Here is a 20,675-nt window from a genome sequence, read left to right on the forward strand (position 1 = left end):
CAACTTTTCTGCAATATTAATTCAATAGAAGGACAGTTCACGTAAAACAATGCAGCAATTGTCACCGAACCATTGCTCCCACAGGTGATCTTGAGGCTGAGCTCCTTCACGGAAGGCAAGAGGAGAAGCAATCCTGCTCAGCTTCTGCTCTGTAAGAGAAGTGTCAAATAAAGGCTTATTTCCTGAAGAAAAGGCAGTTATACTGGTTTCTGGAAGAGAGTGGTTATCAGTACAGAAGTTCTAGTCTTTGCTCTTGTTGTGTGAGACAACAGGTTTGTTTTTATGGAAAATAAATTGCAACACTCGTGCAAGCAAACAAGTGGCATCAGAAGCACAGACTTGTTGAACAACAGGAGGACTGAAATTTGTATCATTACAGAATGCCTTGAGTACTACTAATCGTCACAGCCTAGGACTCACTTGTAGTAAGCCTGAAGGGTTGCAATACATTGGGGAAAATGGGGTCTTAGTTGTCAGCAAGCCAGTTGGCGTAGAATGAGTCTTGTCCAAATAGTCTCAGAATATTCTCTGTAGTTTTCGGAAGCTACCACCACTAAACTGGAACTTAGTGAGAAGCAGGTCAGTGGTCTCTTCATTTAAGGAAAAAATATTATTAATAAGAAACGGTGAGAGTAACATCATCATCATCATGGTGGAGTGAGATGTTTCCTTTGTCTGTCCCCCTCATCTACAACCACTGAAACATCCACAACTCAACAAAGATGGCCCTGCCTGACACACCAGGATGCCGGAGAATTCCACACATCTATATATCTGCAGGTGGGTGGACTGGAACACACAAAGGAGGCAAAGCGGGAAAACAGTGAAGGTGGCGCCTGTGATCCAGCGCCCCCAGCCTAAGCAGCTGAGCTCACAGCCCTAGAGAACCCAGCAGCCACAGGGGAGGTGGAGCACAGGACTCTAGCCTCCTGGCCACAACAGTGCCCACAGCCACAGGGAACTAGGCAGCAGCAGTAGGGGGATTTACAACCCCATCCTTCCATCACAGAGGAACCCACAACTCCATCCCCCCGGCCTCTGCCCACAGTGGTGGTTCCAGTGTACCTGACAACTCAGGACAGAGTAGAAAAGCCCTTGACCCTGGCCCCCCTCCCCCCACCCTCTTCTTCCCCTCCCAACAGCAGCAGAGCCTGTGACTCAGGAGACCCCCATGCTCCATCCAGAAGTGCCCATCATCCCATTGCCCCAGGTGGCAATGCCAGTGACACTAGCAGCTGCAAGGTACCAATGACCCAGGAAGTACAAGCAGTAGCAACGAGGGTACTAGGTGGCCAACACCTCTGACAGAGGCAGTGAGAGGTGGAAATTGCCAACTCTCAAACATAATCAGAGGCAGCGCTAGTAGGAGAAACCAAAAACCTGTGCTGTAGCACCACCTACTGGAAACCACAGAAAGAACTCAGAATTAAAGTTTTAAAATTTTTTTAAAGCTTTACCTGAAGAAGAAAGGTGTTCACTACTTCAAATACACCAGCAGAGGAACAACTCTTCAACCACCCTGAAGAACCATTGTTACATGGTACCACAAAGAGAAAATGACAAAATGGCAATTCTCCAGAAACCAAACTTAAAGTCATGGACTATTGTGATCTGACAGAGATTTCAAAATAACGAGCTACTAGAAAATCCAGAAAGGCAGTTCAGTGAGCTCAGGAATAAAATTAATGAACATAAGGAATATTTACAAAAGAGGTAGAAACTCTAAAAAGAAAAAAACAGAAATCCTAGAGCTGAAGAAATCAATAAATGAGATGAAGAATGCATTAAAAGCATTGGAAATAGAGGAGACCATATGGAAGAGAGACTTAATGAGTTTGAAGACAGAAATCTAGAAATGATACAAGTAGAAGAGAAAAGAGACTCAAGATCTAAAAATAAATGCAGAAATTCTATCAGAATTATTTGACTCTTTTACAAAGGGAAAATTAGGATAATGGGTATCACAAAAAAAAATAAAAAAAGAGGGAGAAGGGAGCAAAGAGTTTATTCAACGAAATAATAGCTGAGAAATTCCTAAACCTGTGAAAGGAACTGGATATGCAAGTCCACAAAGCTAAGAACAAACCTAATTATCTCAATGCAAAAAGACCTCTGCAAGACACATTACATTAAGTCTCTCAAAAATTAATGACAAAGAAAGAATTTTAAAGGCAGCCAAGGAAAAAGGATGGTATACTCCAAAGGAACCCTCATTAGACTATCAGCAGGTTTCTCAGCAGAAACTCGACAGAAAGGTGAAATGACAAACTCAAACTTCTGAAAGGTAAAAACTGTCAGCCAAGAATACTCTATCCAGCAAAGTTATCATTCAGATATGAAGGAGAAGTAAAGGCTTTCCCAGACAAACAAAAGCCGCAGGAGGTCACCAACATAAACCTTACAAGAAAAGTTGAAAGTGCCCTTCTACCTGAGACATAAAGGCAAAAGTATACAAAACTTTAAGTAAGGTGATATACTGACAGACAGAATCAGAAAATTGCAACTCTATATCACAACAGATCTTAAAACACTTCATTATAGCATGAAGGGGAAAGGTAGGAAAAAAAGCAGTAAAAACAGCTATAGCTGCCTCAATTTGGTAACAAGCTCACAACATGGAAAGGGATAATTTTAGACAACAGAAACATAAGAGAACAAGAGGAGAAGGATGGAACCCATATGGGCAAATGGAGATACGATGCTATCAACAGAAAAAGGACTATTTTATCTGTAAGACATTCTATACAAACCTCAAGGTAACCAAAAGACATAAACCTAGAGCAGACACACGAAACAAAAAAGAGGAAACTGAGAAAAACATTATGCAAAACCGCCAAACTAAAATGGCAGACAGAGACACAAAGAAAAGAAATAATGGAGATATAGAGCAACCAGAAAAGAGAAGACAAAATGTTAGTGCTAGGTTTTCATTTATCAGTAATCACCCTAAATGTAAATGAATTGAATTCACCAATCAAAGGCACACAGTGGATGGATGGATTAACACACAAGACCCAACTATATGCTGCCTCTAAGGAGACTCTCCTCAGCTATAAAGACAAACAGGCTCAAAGTGAAGGGATGGAAGATGATACTCCAAGGAAATGGCAGCCAAAAGGAAATGGGTGGAGCCTCACTCATATCAGACAAAACACACATCAAGCCAAAAAAGATAAAGAGACAAAGATGGACATTTTATAATGATAAGGGGAACAATTCATTAAGAAGACAAAACTGTTATTAATATATGTGCACATAACACAGGAGCACCAAAATATATAAACCAAGTATTAATCTATCTAAAGGGAGAAATCAACACTCAACACAATAATGGTAGGGGACTTTAACACTGCACTTATATCAGTGGATAGACCATATAGACAGAAAATCAACAAAGAAACAGTGGCTTTAAATAAAACATTAGGCTAGATGGATTTTAAATATTTGTAAAGACGTTCCATCCAAATGCAGCACAATACACATTCTTCTCAAGTGCACATGGAACATTCTCAAGAATAAACCATATGTTGAGACACAAAACAAGTCTCAATAAATTTAAGAAGATTCAAATCATAGCAAGCATCTTTGCTGATCACAGTGGTATGAAAATAGAAATCAACTACAAGAAGAAAGCTGGAAAAATCACCAATACGCAGAGACTGAACAACATGCTACCAAATAACCGTTAGGTCAATGAAGAAATCAAAGAAGAAATTTTTAAAGTACCTAAAGATAAATGAAAATTAAAATATGTAATACCAAAACCTTTGGATGCAGCAAAAGAAATACTAAGAGGGACATTTATAGCAATACAGGCCTACCTCAAGAAGCAAGAAAAATCTCAAATAAACAATTTAACCTTACACCTAAAGGAACTAGAAAAAGAAGAATAAATGAATGCCAAAGACAGTAGGAAGCAAATATTAAAGATCTGAGTGGAAATAAATGAAATAGAGAGTAAAAAGGCAACAGAAAGGATCAATGAAACTAAGAGCTGATTCACTGAAAAGATAAACAAAATTGGCAAAACTTTTTCTTTTTTAATTCTCAAATCTTTAGCTAGACTAAGAAAAAAAAAAAAGAGAGAGAGAGAGAAAAGGATCTGATAAATAAAATCCGAAATGAAAGAGGAGAAATAACAACGGATAACACAGAAATACAAAGAACTATAATAGAATATTATGAACATTATACACCTACAAATTGGACAACCTAGAAGAATAAACATATTCCTAGAATCACCCAGCCTTCCAAGACTGACTCATGAAGAAACAGAAAATCTGATAGACCAACCACCAGCCCAGAGATTGAAAGAGTAATCAAAAACCTCTCAAAAAACAAAAATCCAAGACCAGATGGCTTCACAGATGAAGTCTACCAAACATTCAATGATTTAATACGTACTGTTCTCAAATTATTCCAAAAAATTGAAGAGGAAGGAATGCTTCCTAACTCATTTTATGATTCAACATTGCCCTGATAGAAAAACGAGATACAACACACACAAAAAAAATTACAGGCCAATTTCTGTGATGAACATACATGTAAAAATCCTCCACAAAATATTAACAAACCAAATGCAACAATACATTAAAAGGACCATACACCATGATGTGGGATTTATTACAGGGATGAAAGGATGTTTCAACATCAGCAGATCAATCAACATGATACACCATATTAAAAACTGAAGGATAAAACTTACATGATTATTTAAATAAATGTATGAAAAGCAGTTAACAAGATTCAATACCTATTTATGATTAAAACTCTCAATAAAATGGATCTAGAAGTAACAGAGCTGAACATAATAAAGGCTAATTATGGCAAACCCACAGTTTACATCATACTCAACTGGGAAATTTCTAGTAATTTTATAGATATGTGCAACTATCACCACAATCCAGTTTTAGAACATTTCTGTCACCCCAAAAAGTTTCCTGTTTACAGTTAATTCCCACCCCCACCCCAAGCCCTAGAGACCCACTGATTCGCTTTCAGTCTATAAATTTGCCTTTTCTAGATGTTTCATGTAAATGGAATCATGTGACAAGTAGTCTTTTGTGTCTGGCTTATTTCACTTAGTATATTTTTGAAGTTCATCCATTTTGCATCATGTATCATCAATTCCTTTAAATGTGTTTCACTTGTTCTTTTTTATTGCTAAATAGTTTTCCATTGTATAGATACAGTGCATTTTGTTTTTCCATTCACTGACTGATGGATACTAGGCTTGTTTCCAGTTTTGTGTTATAATAACTAATGTTGCTATGAACATCTGCACATGCATATTTGTGAAGTATCCATTTTGTTTAAAGGAATGAGTATGCGCTATACCTGACAAACAACTTGAAACTCTCTATACAAATCTAAACCTCAAATGTCCAGGGATCTAATTCTGGACTTTGTTTTACTGGTGTGTATAACAAATAATGAATGAATGCCAAAAAGTGCTTAATGAAATAGAGGTATAATAGGTTTTAGCATTTTAAAAAGTGAGTCATTCCTCATTATGTGTCTTTAAAAAAAATTTCCCTGGAAAATATACTTTTCCTCACAAAATTAAGAGTCAGTATATGCTCTAAAATCAAGTAAATAATCCTCCTGCTTGCTTGCTTTTTGGGGGCAAGGAAGTGGCTTACGGCTGATATTTAAGTCTCAATGCTAAAAAAAAATCCTTGCAATGATGCTGTCCATTAAATATCTATCATCCTTCATAAGGAAATCACTAAAAACACAATCTAATACTTCCATACCCTAAAATCATCCTCCTTACCCATGGACCATTTCTTTCTCTCTAAAAAAGATGATTTTAAACCTTTTCTTCCCTTGTGTATCACGGGAGGCAGGCCCATGTCACAAAGGATGAATCAAGGTTTGTCTGAGCCTACCGTTGTAATCCATGGTCCTCCGAATGTGTGGGGAAGTCGGTCTATTGGGAAAACTCTGCAAGAAGTTTGGTTGCTCCTTATAAAACCACACGAGAAGAAACAGTTCTCTTTTCTTGCCTTTAAGATCATTGGTGATGCAACTGGCCTGATGAATTGACCAACTCTGGAGATTCCCTACCTTGGGTCTATCTGTTATGTGAGATAAATAACTTAAAGAAAAGTAAAGCCAGTTAGATTGGATTATCTGCTACTTGCTAGAAACCATCTTCATAGATATATGCATACCGTATACTTTACTTCTACCTTATCATTTCCCACCACAGGTCTCAAATAAACTGAGACAACTTATTTTTTCATCCCAGAGAACAAAGTGACAGTGAAGGTGCAACCCTGGGATCAAATAGAACTTATCCCAACTGTATGCACATTGCAGACATGACTACTGGTTTATCAAACTCCTACAGGATGATAACCTGTTTCACACAAATAACACAGTATAATTAACATATGCAAAAATAAGCTTTTAATTTGCTTGAAAATAAAATAATAGTTATGTCTGACTGTGGAGAATTCAACTATTACTTTGAAATAAACTTCTGAATCTATTAACTACTGTTTAGATTTGATTTACATTTGAAACTGACTCTTCAGATGGAATACAATAGCAGAACCCACCATCTTCTTAACCAGTTTAATTACCTTTCTCTGAGCCTATCCAACTCGCTTACATTATTAAAGTCTTTGGAATTTAGAACTATATACTTATTTACAATTATAGTTCCACAATCTTTTATGCAAGGGTCAAAAAAAGTTTGATTTACTTTTCTAGCTTGTTTCCCATCATATACTTTTTGTCAAGTTTGTTTTAATCATTCCAGTTTGTTTTTAGTTTTTATGTATCTCCTTGTTAAACTTTTGATTTAAATTTTTTATTACATAAAATATTTGAATGTCCCTCAAGTTAAAACTATTAAATATATTCCAAAAAGTCTGGCTTTCATATTTGTCCCCTTCAACCTATTCTCTCATCTGGCCCTAAAGGCAACCATTTTTTTAAAAAAATCCTGCCATTGTTTATATTTACAAATGTAAGTAAGTGATAGATAGATAGATAGAATGGGTATAGTTATATATTTCTATTCTCCTCCTGTATCTTATTTTTTTTAAATGTTGTATACTATACAAATCTCTTATACCTACTGAAAGTGCATTTTGGGGATTATTCCATAACAGAGATTCTCATTTGTCTTCCAACTGCAGGATATTTCATTGTTTGAATGAACATCCCTGTATTCATAAATTTTCCTTTGTTTCTCAGAATTGTCTCTGATTTCTGCTGAGATAAGATCCATACAGGATTTTCCCTTGAAAGACAGTAAGTTTGTGACAGAAACTGGAGGGCCTCAGAAATGCATCTTATTGACATGAGTTGTGGCTCTGTCCTGATGGCCTTCCAAAACCTATTTATGGGGAAGAATGCATCCCAGCCAAAGAGTCAGCATGTCACTGATGTTTATCTGAGTGACAGAAAAAGACAAATGTTGAAGCCCACCATTAGTCTAATTAAAGAGGTGATCAAGGTGTGAACTAACCCAGGATTAGATACTTTCTTTAAAAATCATGGAAAAAGAGAAAAAGAGCATGATTATAAATTTCGCAATTTTTAAATAATAACAGATTTTTATAAAGTGTGCTTATCTTTGAGATTACAAAGATGCAGGAAACCGTCATGATAGGGTCAATTAAGGGCTTTCTCCTAGCTCAGGAAAACATGCCTAATGACAAAATGCAGAAAACTCGAGGAAAAAACAGGGAGAGAAACAAGGAAACCTCCAGTTCCACAAGTGACCAAAATTCAGGAATATAAATAATAACCATTAATAGTTTTGCGATGAAATCCTCCCTTTCTCTTTTCTTTCTTCTTCTTTCCTTGAAACTGTATGAAGCAGATGATTGTTACTCCATATTTATTTGAGAAAAACATTATATAATAATATGGACAGAAGATGAGATCAGGTGCACAGGAGGCAGTAAAGATTGAAAACAGAGGGAACCAGGAAAGAATGAAGATAAGGTGTTGCAAACAATAGGAGGAATGTCCAGGTCAAACGCAGGGGCTGAGGAAACCAGCAAGAAGGACGTTTTCTGCAGGGTCACTCAACCAGGAGCAAACCAGATCCTGATAAACACTCTCGTTTTGGAAGAATAAGAGCTAAGCAGGAGACCTGTTTAGGCCATGAAGAAGCCGGGACAGAAGGTTCTTCAGCGGAGGTGGTCCTGCAGGAGACAGAGGACAGTGTCATTTCCTGTCTTAACTTTACAAGCAGCTTTTTTCCCTCTCTCTGTTTCTCAGGCCTTCATGTTAAAGCACTGCAGTAAGAAGGGGAAAAATTCTTAAGTCTCCCTGAGCCAAAGCCACTCTTAGAGTTCAAGCCCTCTGTTTAGTGGAGAGAAGAAGCTTTAATGTAAACTGCTTGATCAGAAGTCAGATCCAAAGTCTTTCTCATTATTTCTGTCTCCTGTCTTGTCACTTCTACCATCTGTTATAGCGAGACTAAATATGATCCTAAAAGAGAGTTAAAGAGCATTACCTGTTGGCTGAAGTGCAGGATGTTCTGGAAAAGAGGAGGGAAGATATATACTTAAAAGATACGGAGGTAAATCTATCCCCAAACACAATGTCCCTGGGCCCAGACAACTCTCCTAAGACTTCTCTAACACCACAACCCACTTCACATGATGCCAGGGTAGAGAGAACAGACACTGAGAGGATGAAGCTTCTGTCACACAAATCCAGTGTAATTTCATCACCCCGTGTCTCTTCCTGCATTTGCCCCAGGATCTCCACCCAAAATCTCCATGCATGTTAACCTTTTTCTTATCTCTGTAGGCCATCACCTTTTATGTTTCAACCACAGCTAACCATGGACTGTCAATTTCTGGATTTCCAGGAAATTTGAGGTCAACTAGGTAAAGAAAGATTTTATACAGGGTCATTGATATAGAGAGAACTAACCGGTCAAAGTCATATTTCTTCCCCAAAACGTCTGTTGGGAGTCTCAGCTGCCAACAGGTTCCTTACCTTTCTGATTCCTGAAGTAGATGAACAGCCCCACCCCAAGGAAGAGCAGACCCAGAACAAAGCCCCCAGTTCCACTCAGCATCTTGCTCTGAGCACATTCAGACTGTGCCCCTGGGAAAAGAGGCTAGTTTTAGTGATTTTTATCCCAAATCCAACTTCTCTATTTCAGTCTCTAAGACTGAGAGCTTTGAGAATGGGGAAAGAAGGCTTCCCTGGAAGAAATAGAGTAATTGTCCATTCCCAGGAAAACATCTTTAAATCACACTGAGTAGCTTCAAGGTTAAGGCACTGAATTCATTTAAATATTACAGCCCTGACATAAGGCCACAAGACTTCAGTATCTGATAGATGAGGACCCTGGGGCTGAATGAGGTTAAGGAGCTTGTCTAGGGTGGCAGAGCTAATAAAAGGCAGAACTGAGGTTGGACTCCCCTCATGTCAGGAAGGTCCCTACATTGTAGAGGATGTGCCCCTTCTCAGATCACAGGGAACATCTCAGAGAAACAGTGTCAGAAGCACAAGCCCAGCCTTACATTGCCCAAGGGTCTGGTGCCTTGGGCAATGGGGTGACCATGAATTGTGCTATCATGGAGGCTCAGAACAGGGACACTTCTTCTCTGCCTGCCAGGCAGAATTGTCTCACCAGTGGGTATAGGTATTTATAGAAACTATCAAAGGATATCTACAAACTATCAGAGGGTTTCTATCACAGGATATCACAGGGCTACTCCCAGTAACTTGTGCTGAAAAAGAGAAGAACATGAAGCAAATAAAAATATGGTTCAGGGAGAGGAGAAACCTGACAATCAGTGGTAATCAAAACCCCCTCCTTGGTGGCTGGGGAACTTATGAGGCCAGAAAGCTTCTCACTCCATTCCACTGTGACAGGGCTGGTCCGGCTGGGGTGCTCCACTTGGCAGGTGTAGACCTCTCCACTCTGAGGGACTGTTTCAAGCATCACCATGGTCTGGAAGGTCCAGTCTCCATTAGCGATCAGGCCTGTGGAGACCACCCCCGCCTCCTCTTCCTGGCCGTTCCGGAACCACCTGACTTCAACATGGCCTGGATAGAAACCATTCACAGAGCAGACCAGGAGGTTGTGGTGTTGCAGGGGCTGTGTCTTTGCAGGATACACAGTCACTGTAGGCGCCACTAGGAGAGAAAAAGGTAGAGGGGATAAGTGAGGGAGACAGAGTAAGTCTTGTTGGTTGGCTGCCTTTCTGCATCCACTCTCCAGTCCCAGACTGCAGCCTTGGGCAGGTCTCCCTCAAAGGTGGCCATGTGGCCCAACTTTAGGAGTTAGTACCATGATCCTGAATTTAACCCTTACCGCATGGACCCATTAGATTTTAGAGATGCTGAGGATACTTGTGTGTCTTTTTTTCCCATTGCATGAAGCAGTTTATTGTTGATGTGTTTACAACTCTTTGCAAGGCATTTAATTAAAAGTGTCATTTCTGAATCCATGTTGCCTGGGTTCAAATCCAGGCTCTGTCTCTTACGGATAGAAAGCTGAATCAAATATCAACAGTGTTAATTTTGCTGCATAGAGAATCTATATCACTGAGAAAAACACCAGGACCCCAGAAATAATAGAGAATAAATAATAGAGCAGTAACAAGGGGCCAATAAATATGTGAGAGATATTCAAGAACTTTAGGAATCAAAGAAATATAAATTTAAAATAAAAAATGTAACTTTTAACTGAGTACTTGGCACTATATATCTTTGAAACAAGATCTGATAAAGGAGATTGTGAGGTGAATTGTTACACTTATAAAAAGAAATATTATGTAACTACTCGAACACTATTAGCGTTATAAAAATAGTAACATCAGTGTGTTAACACAATTATAATTCAAAAGCTGATTACACAGTCATTTCAACTATGTAAAAATATATAGGCTAAGAAAAAAAAAAGGCGAAAAATTTAGACCTAGAAGAAGTCTCAGGAAGATCAGAGGAGCCGCAGAGGCTCCCCTGCCCGCACCTGTCAAAAAGTAGTCTGACACCTTTTTCTCAGTGAAGTGCTCCTACACACAGACAGACGCGGCACACTTATTTCCGGGGTGTCAGGAGTAAGAGGGTGTGTACCCAGAGCACGCTGTGACTCTTCTCCTCACAGGCTCCCAATCCTTTCACTTTCCTCACCTCTCCTCCCCCAAACCTTCCCCCAACCATAGACACCTTGAAGTCCCTCCCGCATCTCTAACCGCCCACCCCAGTTGGGGTTTCCTCCCCTCCCCTTTCCCCTCCCCTCCCCTCCCCTTTCCCCTCCCCTCCCCTCCCCTATCCCCTCCCCTCCCCTTTCCCCTCCCCTCCCTCCCCTCCCCCACAGGGACCACCAAGGACGCCCGGAGCCTCCCTCCTGCACCCCTCCCGCCACACCTCCCCTCCCTCCCGGGCCTCCCCACACCACACACGCTCTCTCCCCTCTCACAGTCACTGACGAAATCACACACGGTCTCCAGACAACAGGCTCTCACAGGAACCCGCCTAACTTGTACTTGCTCACAGCCCTACACACTCCCCGCCTACCGAACGCAGTCTCCTCTGTCTCCTTCTCTGTGTCTCTCTGTCTCTGTCCTTGTTTCAAACACACACTCACACGCACTGCGCCCCCGCCCGCTGGCCGCCCAGCCCCGCGCTCACCTCGCCGCTGCACCGTGAAGCACTCCACAGCCCCGTAGTTGTGTCTGCAGTACGTGTCCGCCTTGGCCTGTTTCTGCTCCAGGAGGTCCTTCTGGCTGTCCCAGTACTCGGCGGTCCGCCGGCCCAGCTCGGTCACCGTCCGGTACTCGCCCACGTCGCTGTCGAAGCGCACGTACTCCTCCCGGTTATAGATGTGTCTGGTCATGCACCGCACCCGCTCCGTGCCGTTGGTGAAGTAACAGTAGCTCTTAAACTGGAGCAGGAAATTCTCTGCGGGAGACACCGCCGCTCAGTCAGGCCTCAGCCCCAAGCGGCAGCCGACATTACATTTGTTGAAAATCTTGGTCCCACTGAAATTTATATTTTTTAAGAATCCAGACCCACTGAAGAGCTGTTTTTCCAGGAAAATTAATTTGTTCAGGACCAAGGTTTATTTATTTCTTTGCTTGCCAACCAATTGCAAAGTCATAGTTTATCCTTCACATCATCTTTTTTCTTAATTTCTCTGCCTCTGGTCCACTACTTATCTATAGTAGTAAATTACAGCCACAGACATCTTATTCCTGTTCCTGCCTCAACGATTTCATTTTCTAACTTTGTCTCCTAGTTCCAACAATACAAGTAGGCATCAAATTACCACCCTTGGCCAGATGTAGAACTTGTTTCTGTAGTCAAGTCTCCTTAGAAGGGGAGAAACTAAGAAGATGATGATATTCTCATATAGACCGTTTACAAAAAAATGAGCAGGTCCCCAGACTTTAAGTAGAGACCATCACCTAGAAATGATGGCAGAAAGAAGGGTACTCTGGGTCAGACCAGGTCTATTTTACTGTTCAGAAATTCTCAAGTATCTTATCAACACATGACAACAGCATTACAAAATTAAAATGTGTGAAGTTACTGCTCACTGTAGCTTGTATGGTTAGCACTGTTTGTCCAGTTCTTGTCCCCAACTTAAGGTTGCCAGATTTAGGAAATAAAAATACAGGATTCCCAGTGAAATTTCGATTTTGATAAATTACTGTTGTTTATCACAACTTCAGATTTAACTGAGCATCCTGTATTTAATTTGGCAACCTTAGCCCAACTTGCTAATGTAGCCTCAGAAGGAGGAGGATATTTAGTACTTCTTCTTTGTATTCTTTAACACATGCCCATGGCAGGCTGCAGAAAGTGTGGACACATATGGACTTTTCAACTAATAAATGCAGAATGAATGTAAATGTCTCTTTTTTTGTAAATGTCTCTTTTTTTAATGTAAATGTCTCTTTTTTGTCAATAACAACAAAAAAGAGACATTTACATCTTATTTTTTATTTTATTATTTTATTTATTTAACTTTTTATTTTATATAAGAGTATAGCCGATTAACAATTTGTGATAGTTTCAGGTGCACAGCAAAGCGACTCAGCCCTACATATACATGTAACCATTCTCCCCCAAACGCCCCTCCCATCCAGGCTGCCACATAACATTGAGCAGAGTTCCCTGTGCTATACAGTAGGTATGTCTCTTTTGTATTGGATCTAGCAGACCTTGCAGCACCCCTCCACACACACACACACACACACACACACACACACACACACGTCCAAGACACACACTGTGCATATGAACATCAGAAATTTTGTCAGTAATTCAGACACAATCAAGCCACTATCCACTAATGGTGGTTAGAATCCCAAGCTGTAGAATCAGAACTTCTGAATTTGAAGATGAGCTCTTCTACTTATGTCAGTTTTAGCATCCATGAGCCTTTTTTCTTGATCTCCAAAACAGATTTGATGATAGTATATCCCTCACAGTATATATATATATATATATATATATATATAATTTTACTTATTTATTTATTTTTGCAGTACGCGGGCCTCTCACTGTTGTGGCCTCTCCCGTTGCGGAGCACAGGCTCCGGACACGCAGGCTCAGCGGCCATGGCTCACGGGCCCAGCCGCTCTGCGGCATGTGGGATCCTCCCGGACCGGGGCACGAACCCGTGTCCCCTGCATCGGCAGGCGGACTCCCAACCACTGCGCCACCAGGGAAGCCCCTCACAGTATATTTTTAAGTGTGAAATTAAAGAGTGGCACTTCCTAGTGCTGATCATATAATAAATACTCAATAAATATATTGACATTTTTATTTTTATAACCCTATGATAGCAAGCTCACAAGATCTTTTTATTCCTTAACTTCCTAAAGCAAGTAATATCTTCATCATCATTTGGCATTGTCTTCAAATAATTTAATCACTAGTTACCATTTTGAGCAAATAAGAGCAGAACATTTTATATATAATAATGTGGTATATATAAATCTAACACAAAAGGGGTATGCTGACTTAGAAGAAAGGGAATTTCTATATACTCAGACTTGATAATATAATCTAAGTTCTAGAACTAACAATGTGGCACTGGACAAATAACTCAAATTTTTTGAATTTTAGATTCCATAGATATATATGTTTTTTTTAAACATCTTTATTGGAGTATAATGGCTTTACAATGGTGTGTTAGTTTCTGCTTTATAACAAAGTGAAACAGTTATACATATACATATATCCCCATATCTCCTCCCTCTTGCGTCTCCCTCCCATCTTCCCTATCCCACCCCTCTAGGTGGTCACAAAGCACAGAGCTGATCTCCCTGTGCTGTGCAGCTGCTTCCCACTAACAATTTGACATTTGGTAGTGTCTATATGTCCATGCTACTCTCTCACTTCGTCCCAGCTTACCCTTCCCCGACCCCGTGTCCTCAAATCCATTCTCTACATCTGCGTCTTTATTCCTGTCCTGCCCCTAGGTTCATAAGAAGCATATATACACTACCAAATGTAAAGTAGATAGCTAGTGAGAAGCAGCTGCATAGCACAGGGAGATAAGCTTGGTGCTTTGTGACCACCTAGAGGGGTGTGATAGGGAAGGTGGGAGGGAGACGCAAGAGGAGGGGGATATGGGGATATATGTATATATATAGCTGATTCACTTTGTTATACAGCAGCAACTAACACACCATTGTAAAGCAATTATACTCCAATAAAGATGTTTAAAAAAAAAGATTAGCAATAAATCTTTTTCAGTAAAGTCTGGGCCCTTTTGAAATGACTGCGTCTGTGTTAGACCCTGGGGCAAGTGAATCTGTGCATAAGCCCTTTTAAGCGTGTCTTCTCAGTTTGCCAGTGTCCCACAGGTCTTGTAGGTTCTCAAAGCCAGATGTTTTGGAGGGTTGTCTCTCAGGTACAGGTACTAAAAGTTGGATGCCTTGTCGAGGTACGAACACTTTGCTTCTCAGAAAGAATCTCTAGGCCTATGGGTTCCCTCCCTATTACGGTTGCTGCGTCAGGGTTGGGGTTTATGGCGAGACCTAGTCTCAGCCTCTCCTACCTACCTCCGTGTGGCCCTTTTCTTGTCTGCAATGTGAAGTAGCTGCTCCGCTACTTCAGGTCTTTTTCAGAGGAAACTGTTTCATATAGAGCAGTAGATTCAGTGTGTTCATGGGAGGTGAGTTCAGGGTCTTCCTACATGGGCATCTTGGACTGCCTCAACATTTTTTTTTTAATGAAAGGTCCCAAGAGAACTGGAAATATTTTTGTGAATATTAGGGCAGATAAAAGAAGGTAAGTGTAGAAAAGGGAGATAGAGAAGAAACATTTTTTGTGTGTGTGTGTTTTTGTTTTTTTTTTTTTTTTGCGGTACGCGGGCCTCTCACTGTTGTGGCCTCTCCCGTTGCGGAGCACAGGCTCCGGACGCGCAGGCTTAGCGGCCATGGCTCACGGGCCCAGCTGCTCCGCGGCATGTGGGATCTTCCCGGACCGGGGCACGAACCCGTGTCCCCTGCATCGGCAGGCAGACTCTCAACCACTGCGCCACCAGGGAAGCCCGAGAAGAAACATTTTTTAAATGCAAATGTTTGGGAGAAGGAATAGGACCTGGGGAAAAAGCTGAGCATTGTGTTCTGTGACCAAGAGCACAGATGGTTCACAGGAAGTAGCACATGTGAGCCATAGAAGGACAATAAGATATGGAGAATGAACCAAGATGGTGCCATGGGCCAGGATTACCAAAGTCTAGTCAAGAAAAGAAGAAATACCTCAGCAGCAGCATTAAATAGGGATAGTGAATAATGGGAAAATAATGGGAAAACACTGGGGCAAAGCTATTGATTCCCACAGGATATTCTAGGAAAGCTCCTGACCAGAGGCCCAAAATAAGCACATGGCTAACACTAGACCCTTTGCACTTCATTTGGTACAGAAGAATGAGGAGATGAGAGATCAATCTCAAGAGGGTCTGAAATAGGTAATTCTATAAAATATCAGAATACAGTTTTCATGAGACTTTTTGTGGATATATTGAGGACTGGGAGAAAGTAGAATAAAGGACATTCAAAAGACCCAAAGAGCAAGCATCCAGAAAATCTTTTGTGATTAATAATAAATTATAAAATAAGGAGCACAGAGTGTCATCTGGGACATGATCCTGGGACTGGTTAACCCTTGGTCACTAATCAGTTCATCCTCTCATTTTCTAGGAAGGAATAGTTATCTGTGTCTATGTAGGAGAAATTGTTGGAGCCACATGCTAGGGATAAAAAGATATATATGATTTAGATCGTACTTTTAAGAAAACTAGAACCCACAATAAAGACAGAAATATAAAATTAAAGTAAAACAATGTTACAAGACCTACAGTAGAAACATCTATAAAAAAAACAATCAAAATCCAAATTGATAAAACAAAATAATTAAAACCAAGTAAAAACATAATTTACAATAACAAGGAAGCATTTGTAGAGACGTGAGTTCTGGAGGAAGTGAGACTTAGAACATAGAGGAAGGGGTCATGTTTCAGGTTGTTTAGAGACATGTGGGGAATAGGAACCACAGTGAAATCATATGTGTAGGAGGGAGGGAGTGGTCAGGAGGCAGTAGGTGGTGAAGAGTCCTTTTTGACAGAATTGTAATCCTACCTAAATAATGTTGGGCAATATGAGAGAGTGGATATGCAGAGTTAAACTATGCTAGATAAGTCATTGTAAAAATGGTAAAATTACATCTTTTAGAAAGATGGGAATGAGATTAGAAAAAAATATTAACTAGGAAAACTTTCAGCAACCCAAGGTTAGTTATGAGGGGTTGGGCAAAGAGTGTGACAACAAAGTGTGATGACAGTAGGAATAAACAATATAGGACTCCTAGTCATGTATAATATAAAAAAACTGATATTTGATGAATAAGGGAGGAACATGAGATCTTTTAGAAGTATCTTTTCTTTCCTTTTGGAGATAGAAAAATCATCCCTTTTATCAGCCTGTGAGTTGGTTCTTTCCTTCTGAGTGAGACATTTTGGAGAAAGAAAGAGAAAGAGAAAGATTTGCTGGAAAAACCACATCCTTCCTCAGATAACTGTTTGGGGGGTTTTTTCCCTATAACCAATAGGGATAAAGAATGAGGCAGCATCACTTATCTCCAGCAGATACATCTGACCAGAAGGTCTTATTTAAAGTCTTGGGTAGAAATCAGGAAAGGACAGAATGACTAAGTTAGATGTTGATAATAAAAGCCAGAAATATCCTTTAGAGGAATGAATTAGGACATGATTAAGTGGTTAGCGAGGAAAGAGTATTTGCAGAGTAAAGCAAAGTGTGGAGTGAGGATTGGAGGAGATAGGCATTTTGATAGAGACATGATGCCTGACTTTTCATACCTATGTAGGAAGTCCCTGGCTATGATTAACAAGCACAAATAAAAAGCTGTGATGCTGGTATCTCCCTGCTGTTCCTGACCTAGAAGCGATGGGGACTGTGAATGAGATCTACTATCCCAACTCTGGTTGCACAGACAAATGAAGGGAAAATCAAAGAATGAATTATCATTTATTTTCTACAAGGCACTGATTATGTACTTCCAGACGCTTTAGTTCACTTAGTTCTCATCATAGCCTTGAAATGGCTGTGTTGTATCACACTGGGGAGGGGCAACATAGGGGTACGGGATTTAGAGGTACAAACTATTAGGTGTAAAATAAGCTGCAAGAATATACAACCCTAGGAATATAGTCAATATTTTATAATAACTATAAAGGAAGTACAACCTTTAAAAATTGTGAATCACTGTATTGTACACATGCAACGTATTGTACAGCAGCTATACTTCAATTTAAAAAAAGAAAAAAAGAAGACAGACATTTATAACTGCAATGAAAATACAAATGGGTATTATTTTAAGGTAATCAAGTTTAAACATAGTAGAAAAAGGGTATATTCATATAGGTTGGAGTATTTAGAAGAAACTTGAAAATGTAGTTCGTTTGCAGAAGTGAGACTTGAATCAGAGAAGGAGGAAGATATGATTCAGAAGAACAGCAGTGGAAAAGGAACAATCATGAATCATATGAGCAAAAACAGTACTGGCTTAGGGTTGGAAGTACTGGAGGAAGGAGGAATGAAGAAATTTTAGGAGAAGCCCTGATTGCCTGGAGTGAATGTCCACATTGAAGAACAGTGTGGAATAAGAGCAGATAGGCAGAGAGGACCTGTTGTATAAAAGGTCTTAGAGGCTGAGCAGAGCAGTTACTTCTTTAGTAAAGTGATGAACTGAGATATACAAATGCAAAGCAGCAAAATCAACTGTTGGTAACCCAGGTGTCATATAGGCATAAGAAGAGCTTCAATTCTAGGGAGGTGAGAGTGAGACTGGAGGGCTGGTGTCTTCACAAACCTGTAAGGGTACTACTATTGGATGAGTAGGGAAAGGAAATGCAGAGGTTTTTAGAACCATCTCTTTTCTAGACTCACAGACATAGAAGATAAACATATGGTTACCAAAGGGGAAATGGGGGGAAGGGGAGGGATAAATTGGAGTCTGGGATTTACATATACACACTACTATATAAAAAATAGATAAACAACAAAGAGTTACTGTATAGCACAGGGAACTATACTCAATATTTTGTAATAACCTGTAAGGGAAAAGAATCTGAAATATATATATACATTTATATATATATTTATATATATATTTATACATATATGTCATATATATAAACTAACATGACATTGTAAATCAACTATACTTCAGTTTAAAAAAAAAAACAACTGCCTCTTTTCTTTTTTTCAGGAGTAATATCAAAAGATCCAGTCCTTCAATCTCAGGCTGCTTCTCTAGCCTGGGTCCTAGGCTCTTTCTTCTAGGATGAAGCAGGTCAATTTGCTGAACAAAGATACTTTATGGAAATTCTCATTTCTTTCACTTTCCTTCCTATACAACCAATAAGTGAAGTAACATCATTTGTCTCCACCAAATAATGCTACTGTAATGGTCCTAGTATTAGTCTGGTTTCAAGATCTTGTGAGAAAGTGGAGTCAGGACAAGTTATGAGTTATGTGGTGAGAGGAAGGTCTAATATCTAGAGTTTGTGAGAAGAAACAGGATATGGCTATGTGGATTGCCAAGAACTCTCCCCTTTTGGTTTTCAAGCATGATTTAGATGGGTCTAGAGTGCTATAATCAGGATATTTATTCCTTTTCAGGCATCTTCGGAAAGCCCCTGGACAGGATTAAATGGAAAGGAAATTGCTATGATGCTAATATCTCATTGCTGGTAAAAATTTAATCTCTGGTGGAGACAGGATTGAAAGAAGAGAGGTATTAAGGGCCATCTCTCCACCTGCTGGTTATCATGAGAAAGTGCAGGGACAATGATGGAAAAAGAAATCAATAGTTTTGGGTCCTGATTAAGCAGTTTTCAATTATCTCATTTAATCTTTGTAACAACCCTACAAATAACATTTCATACTATTTTTAGAAGTGAGAGTAGGAGTACAGGAATTATATTCTGAATTCAAAAAAGAAAAGAATATTCTCTCTGAAGACTATAAATTTAGTAAAAATGTATTAGTGCTGAAGATTATGTGAAGCATTCTTCAAGGTGCTGACATTGCCAGGATGAATGGGATTTGTAGATCTTGCTCCTAGGAGTTCAGAGCCTACATAGTCTTGTTATAATACACTACAACAAGAGCTTCAATAGATTTGTTTATAACGTATAGTCAGAGCATAAATTGGTGGAGCCATATGTTGTCAAAAGTGGGGAAAATGGATAAAATGTTTTACAAATCTATAAGAACCTTAAAAACTAAAGATTGGAGTTCTCCATTTATGTGAAGTAGTAAGAGTCATGAAAAGAGGAAAGGGGGTATGTTTCAGGTTAATTGATTACAGAGCAGAAGAGGCAAATAAAATATAATGGAAGGATATGCAGGGACAATAAAGGATGAAAGATGCAGGCAGGGAGAAGAGTCCTGGTGGATGTGAGAGAAAAGTCTTCCTTAAGGAATAGAAGGGAAAATACAAAGTGAAGCTACCCCCAACGAAGCAAAATTGTATAGCTGCAAATAGAAGCGGAAATGAACCAAGCCATTTTGGTAATCCCGATGCAGTTACAAGGTTAAGAAGGGATAGTTAGAATGGAAGGAAGGTTTGAATTTACTGAGCACTAATGTTCTCATAATTGCACTAGGAAATATTATTTGATAAAGAGGGAAAGATGAGTCCTTTTAGAAGGAATGCATCTTCTCTCTTTTCAAAAGCAGCACCTACAGGCTCAGCCCTCAAACCCAGAATCTGCCTCATCTGTTATTTCAGGTCCAGGTTAATTCCTTTTTAGGAAAGCATTTCAGCTTTTCATACTGAAACATTGTAAGAAAGAAAGCGTGCCTGGAAATCCCCATCCCTTTAATCTTTCTCTTCAACCAATAGGGATAGAAAATGAAGCAGCATCACTTGTCTCCAAGCAGATGTATCTTTTAAGAAAGTCTGATCTGATCCCAGGTCTTGGGGAGAAGATGAAGAGGCAGGATGACGAATATGTGGTGAGAGGAGTGGCTGACAACCTAGTTTCATGGAAAAAAATGATATTCCATGTTAGAGAACCAAAAAAAAAAAACACATTTTGTAGTTGTGAAGCAGAGTGGAGGGTATCTAAGTATTTGGTGTTGGATGGAAAAAGGAAAGGGAACCTGATATTTTTCATGCATCTGTGGGAAGTCCCT

The 20,675-nt window shown here is 39.7% G+C and overlaps 1 protein-coding gene across 1 annotated transcript in view; it reads right to left on the reverse strand.

Moving 5' to 3' along the window:
* Positions 1–7,955: 7,955 nt before the first annotated feature.
* Positions 7,956–20,675, reverse strand: part of LOC307192400 (boLa class II histocompatibility antigen, DQB*0101 beta chain-like) — a 111,363-nt gene continuing 98,643 nt past the window's right edge. The window contains exons 8-10 of the mRNA XM_079933222.1: positions 11,626–11,895; positions 9,844–10,125; positions 7,956–9,084 (exon numbers count right to left, since the gene is read on the reverse strand). Of these exons, the coding sequence (XP_079789348.1) occupies positions 8,951–9,084; positions 9,844–10,125; positions 11,626–11,895 (686 nt within the window). The 3' untranslated portion in view covers positions 7,956–8,950. The remainder of the gene's footprint in view (positions 9,085–9,843; positions 10,126–11,625; positions 11,896–20,675) is intronic.

The sequence above is a fragment of the Stenella coeruleoalba genome (genome assembly GCF_951394435.1).
Source record: "Stenella coeruleoalba genome assembly, chromosome: 10".
In the NCBI taxonomy this organism is placed as follows: Eukaryota; Metazoa; Chordata; class Mammalia; order Artiodactyla; family Delphinidae; genus Stenella; species Stenella coeruleoalba.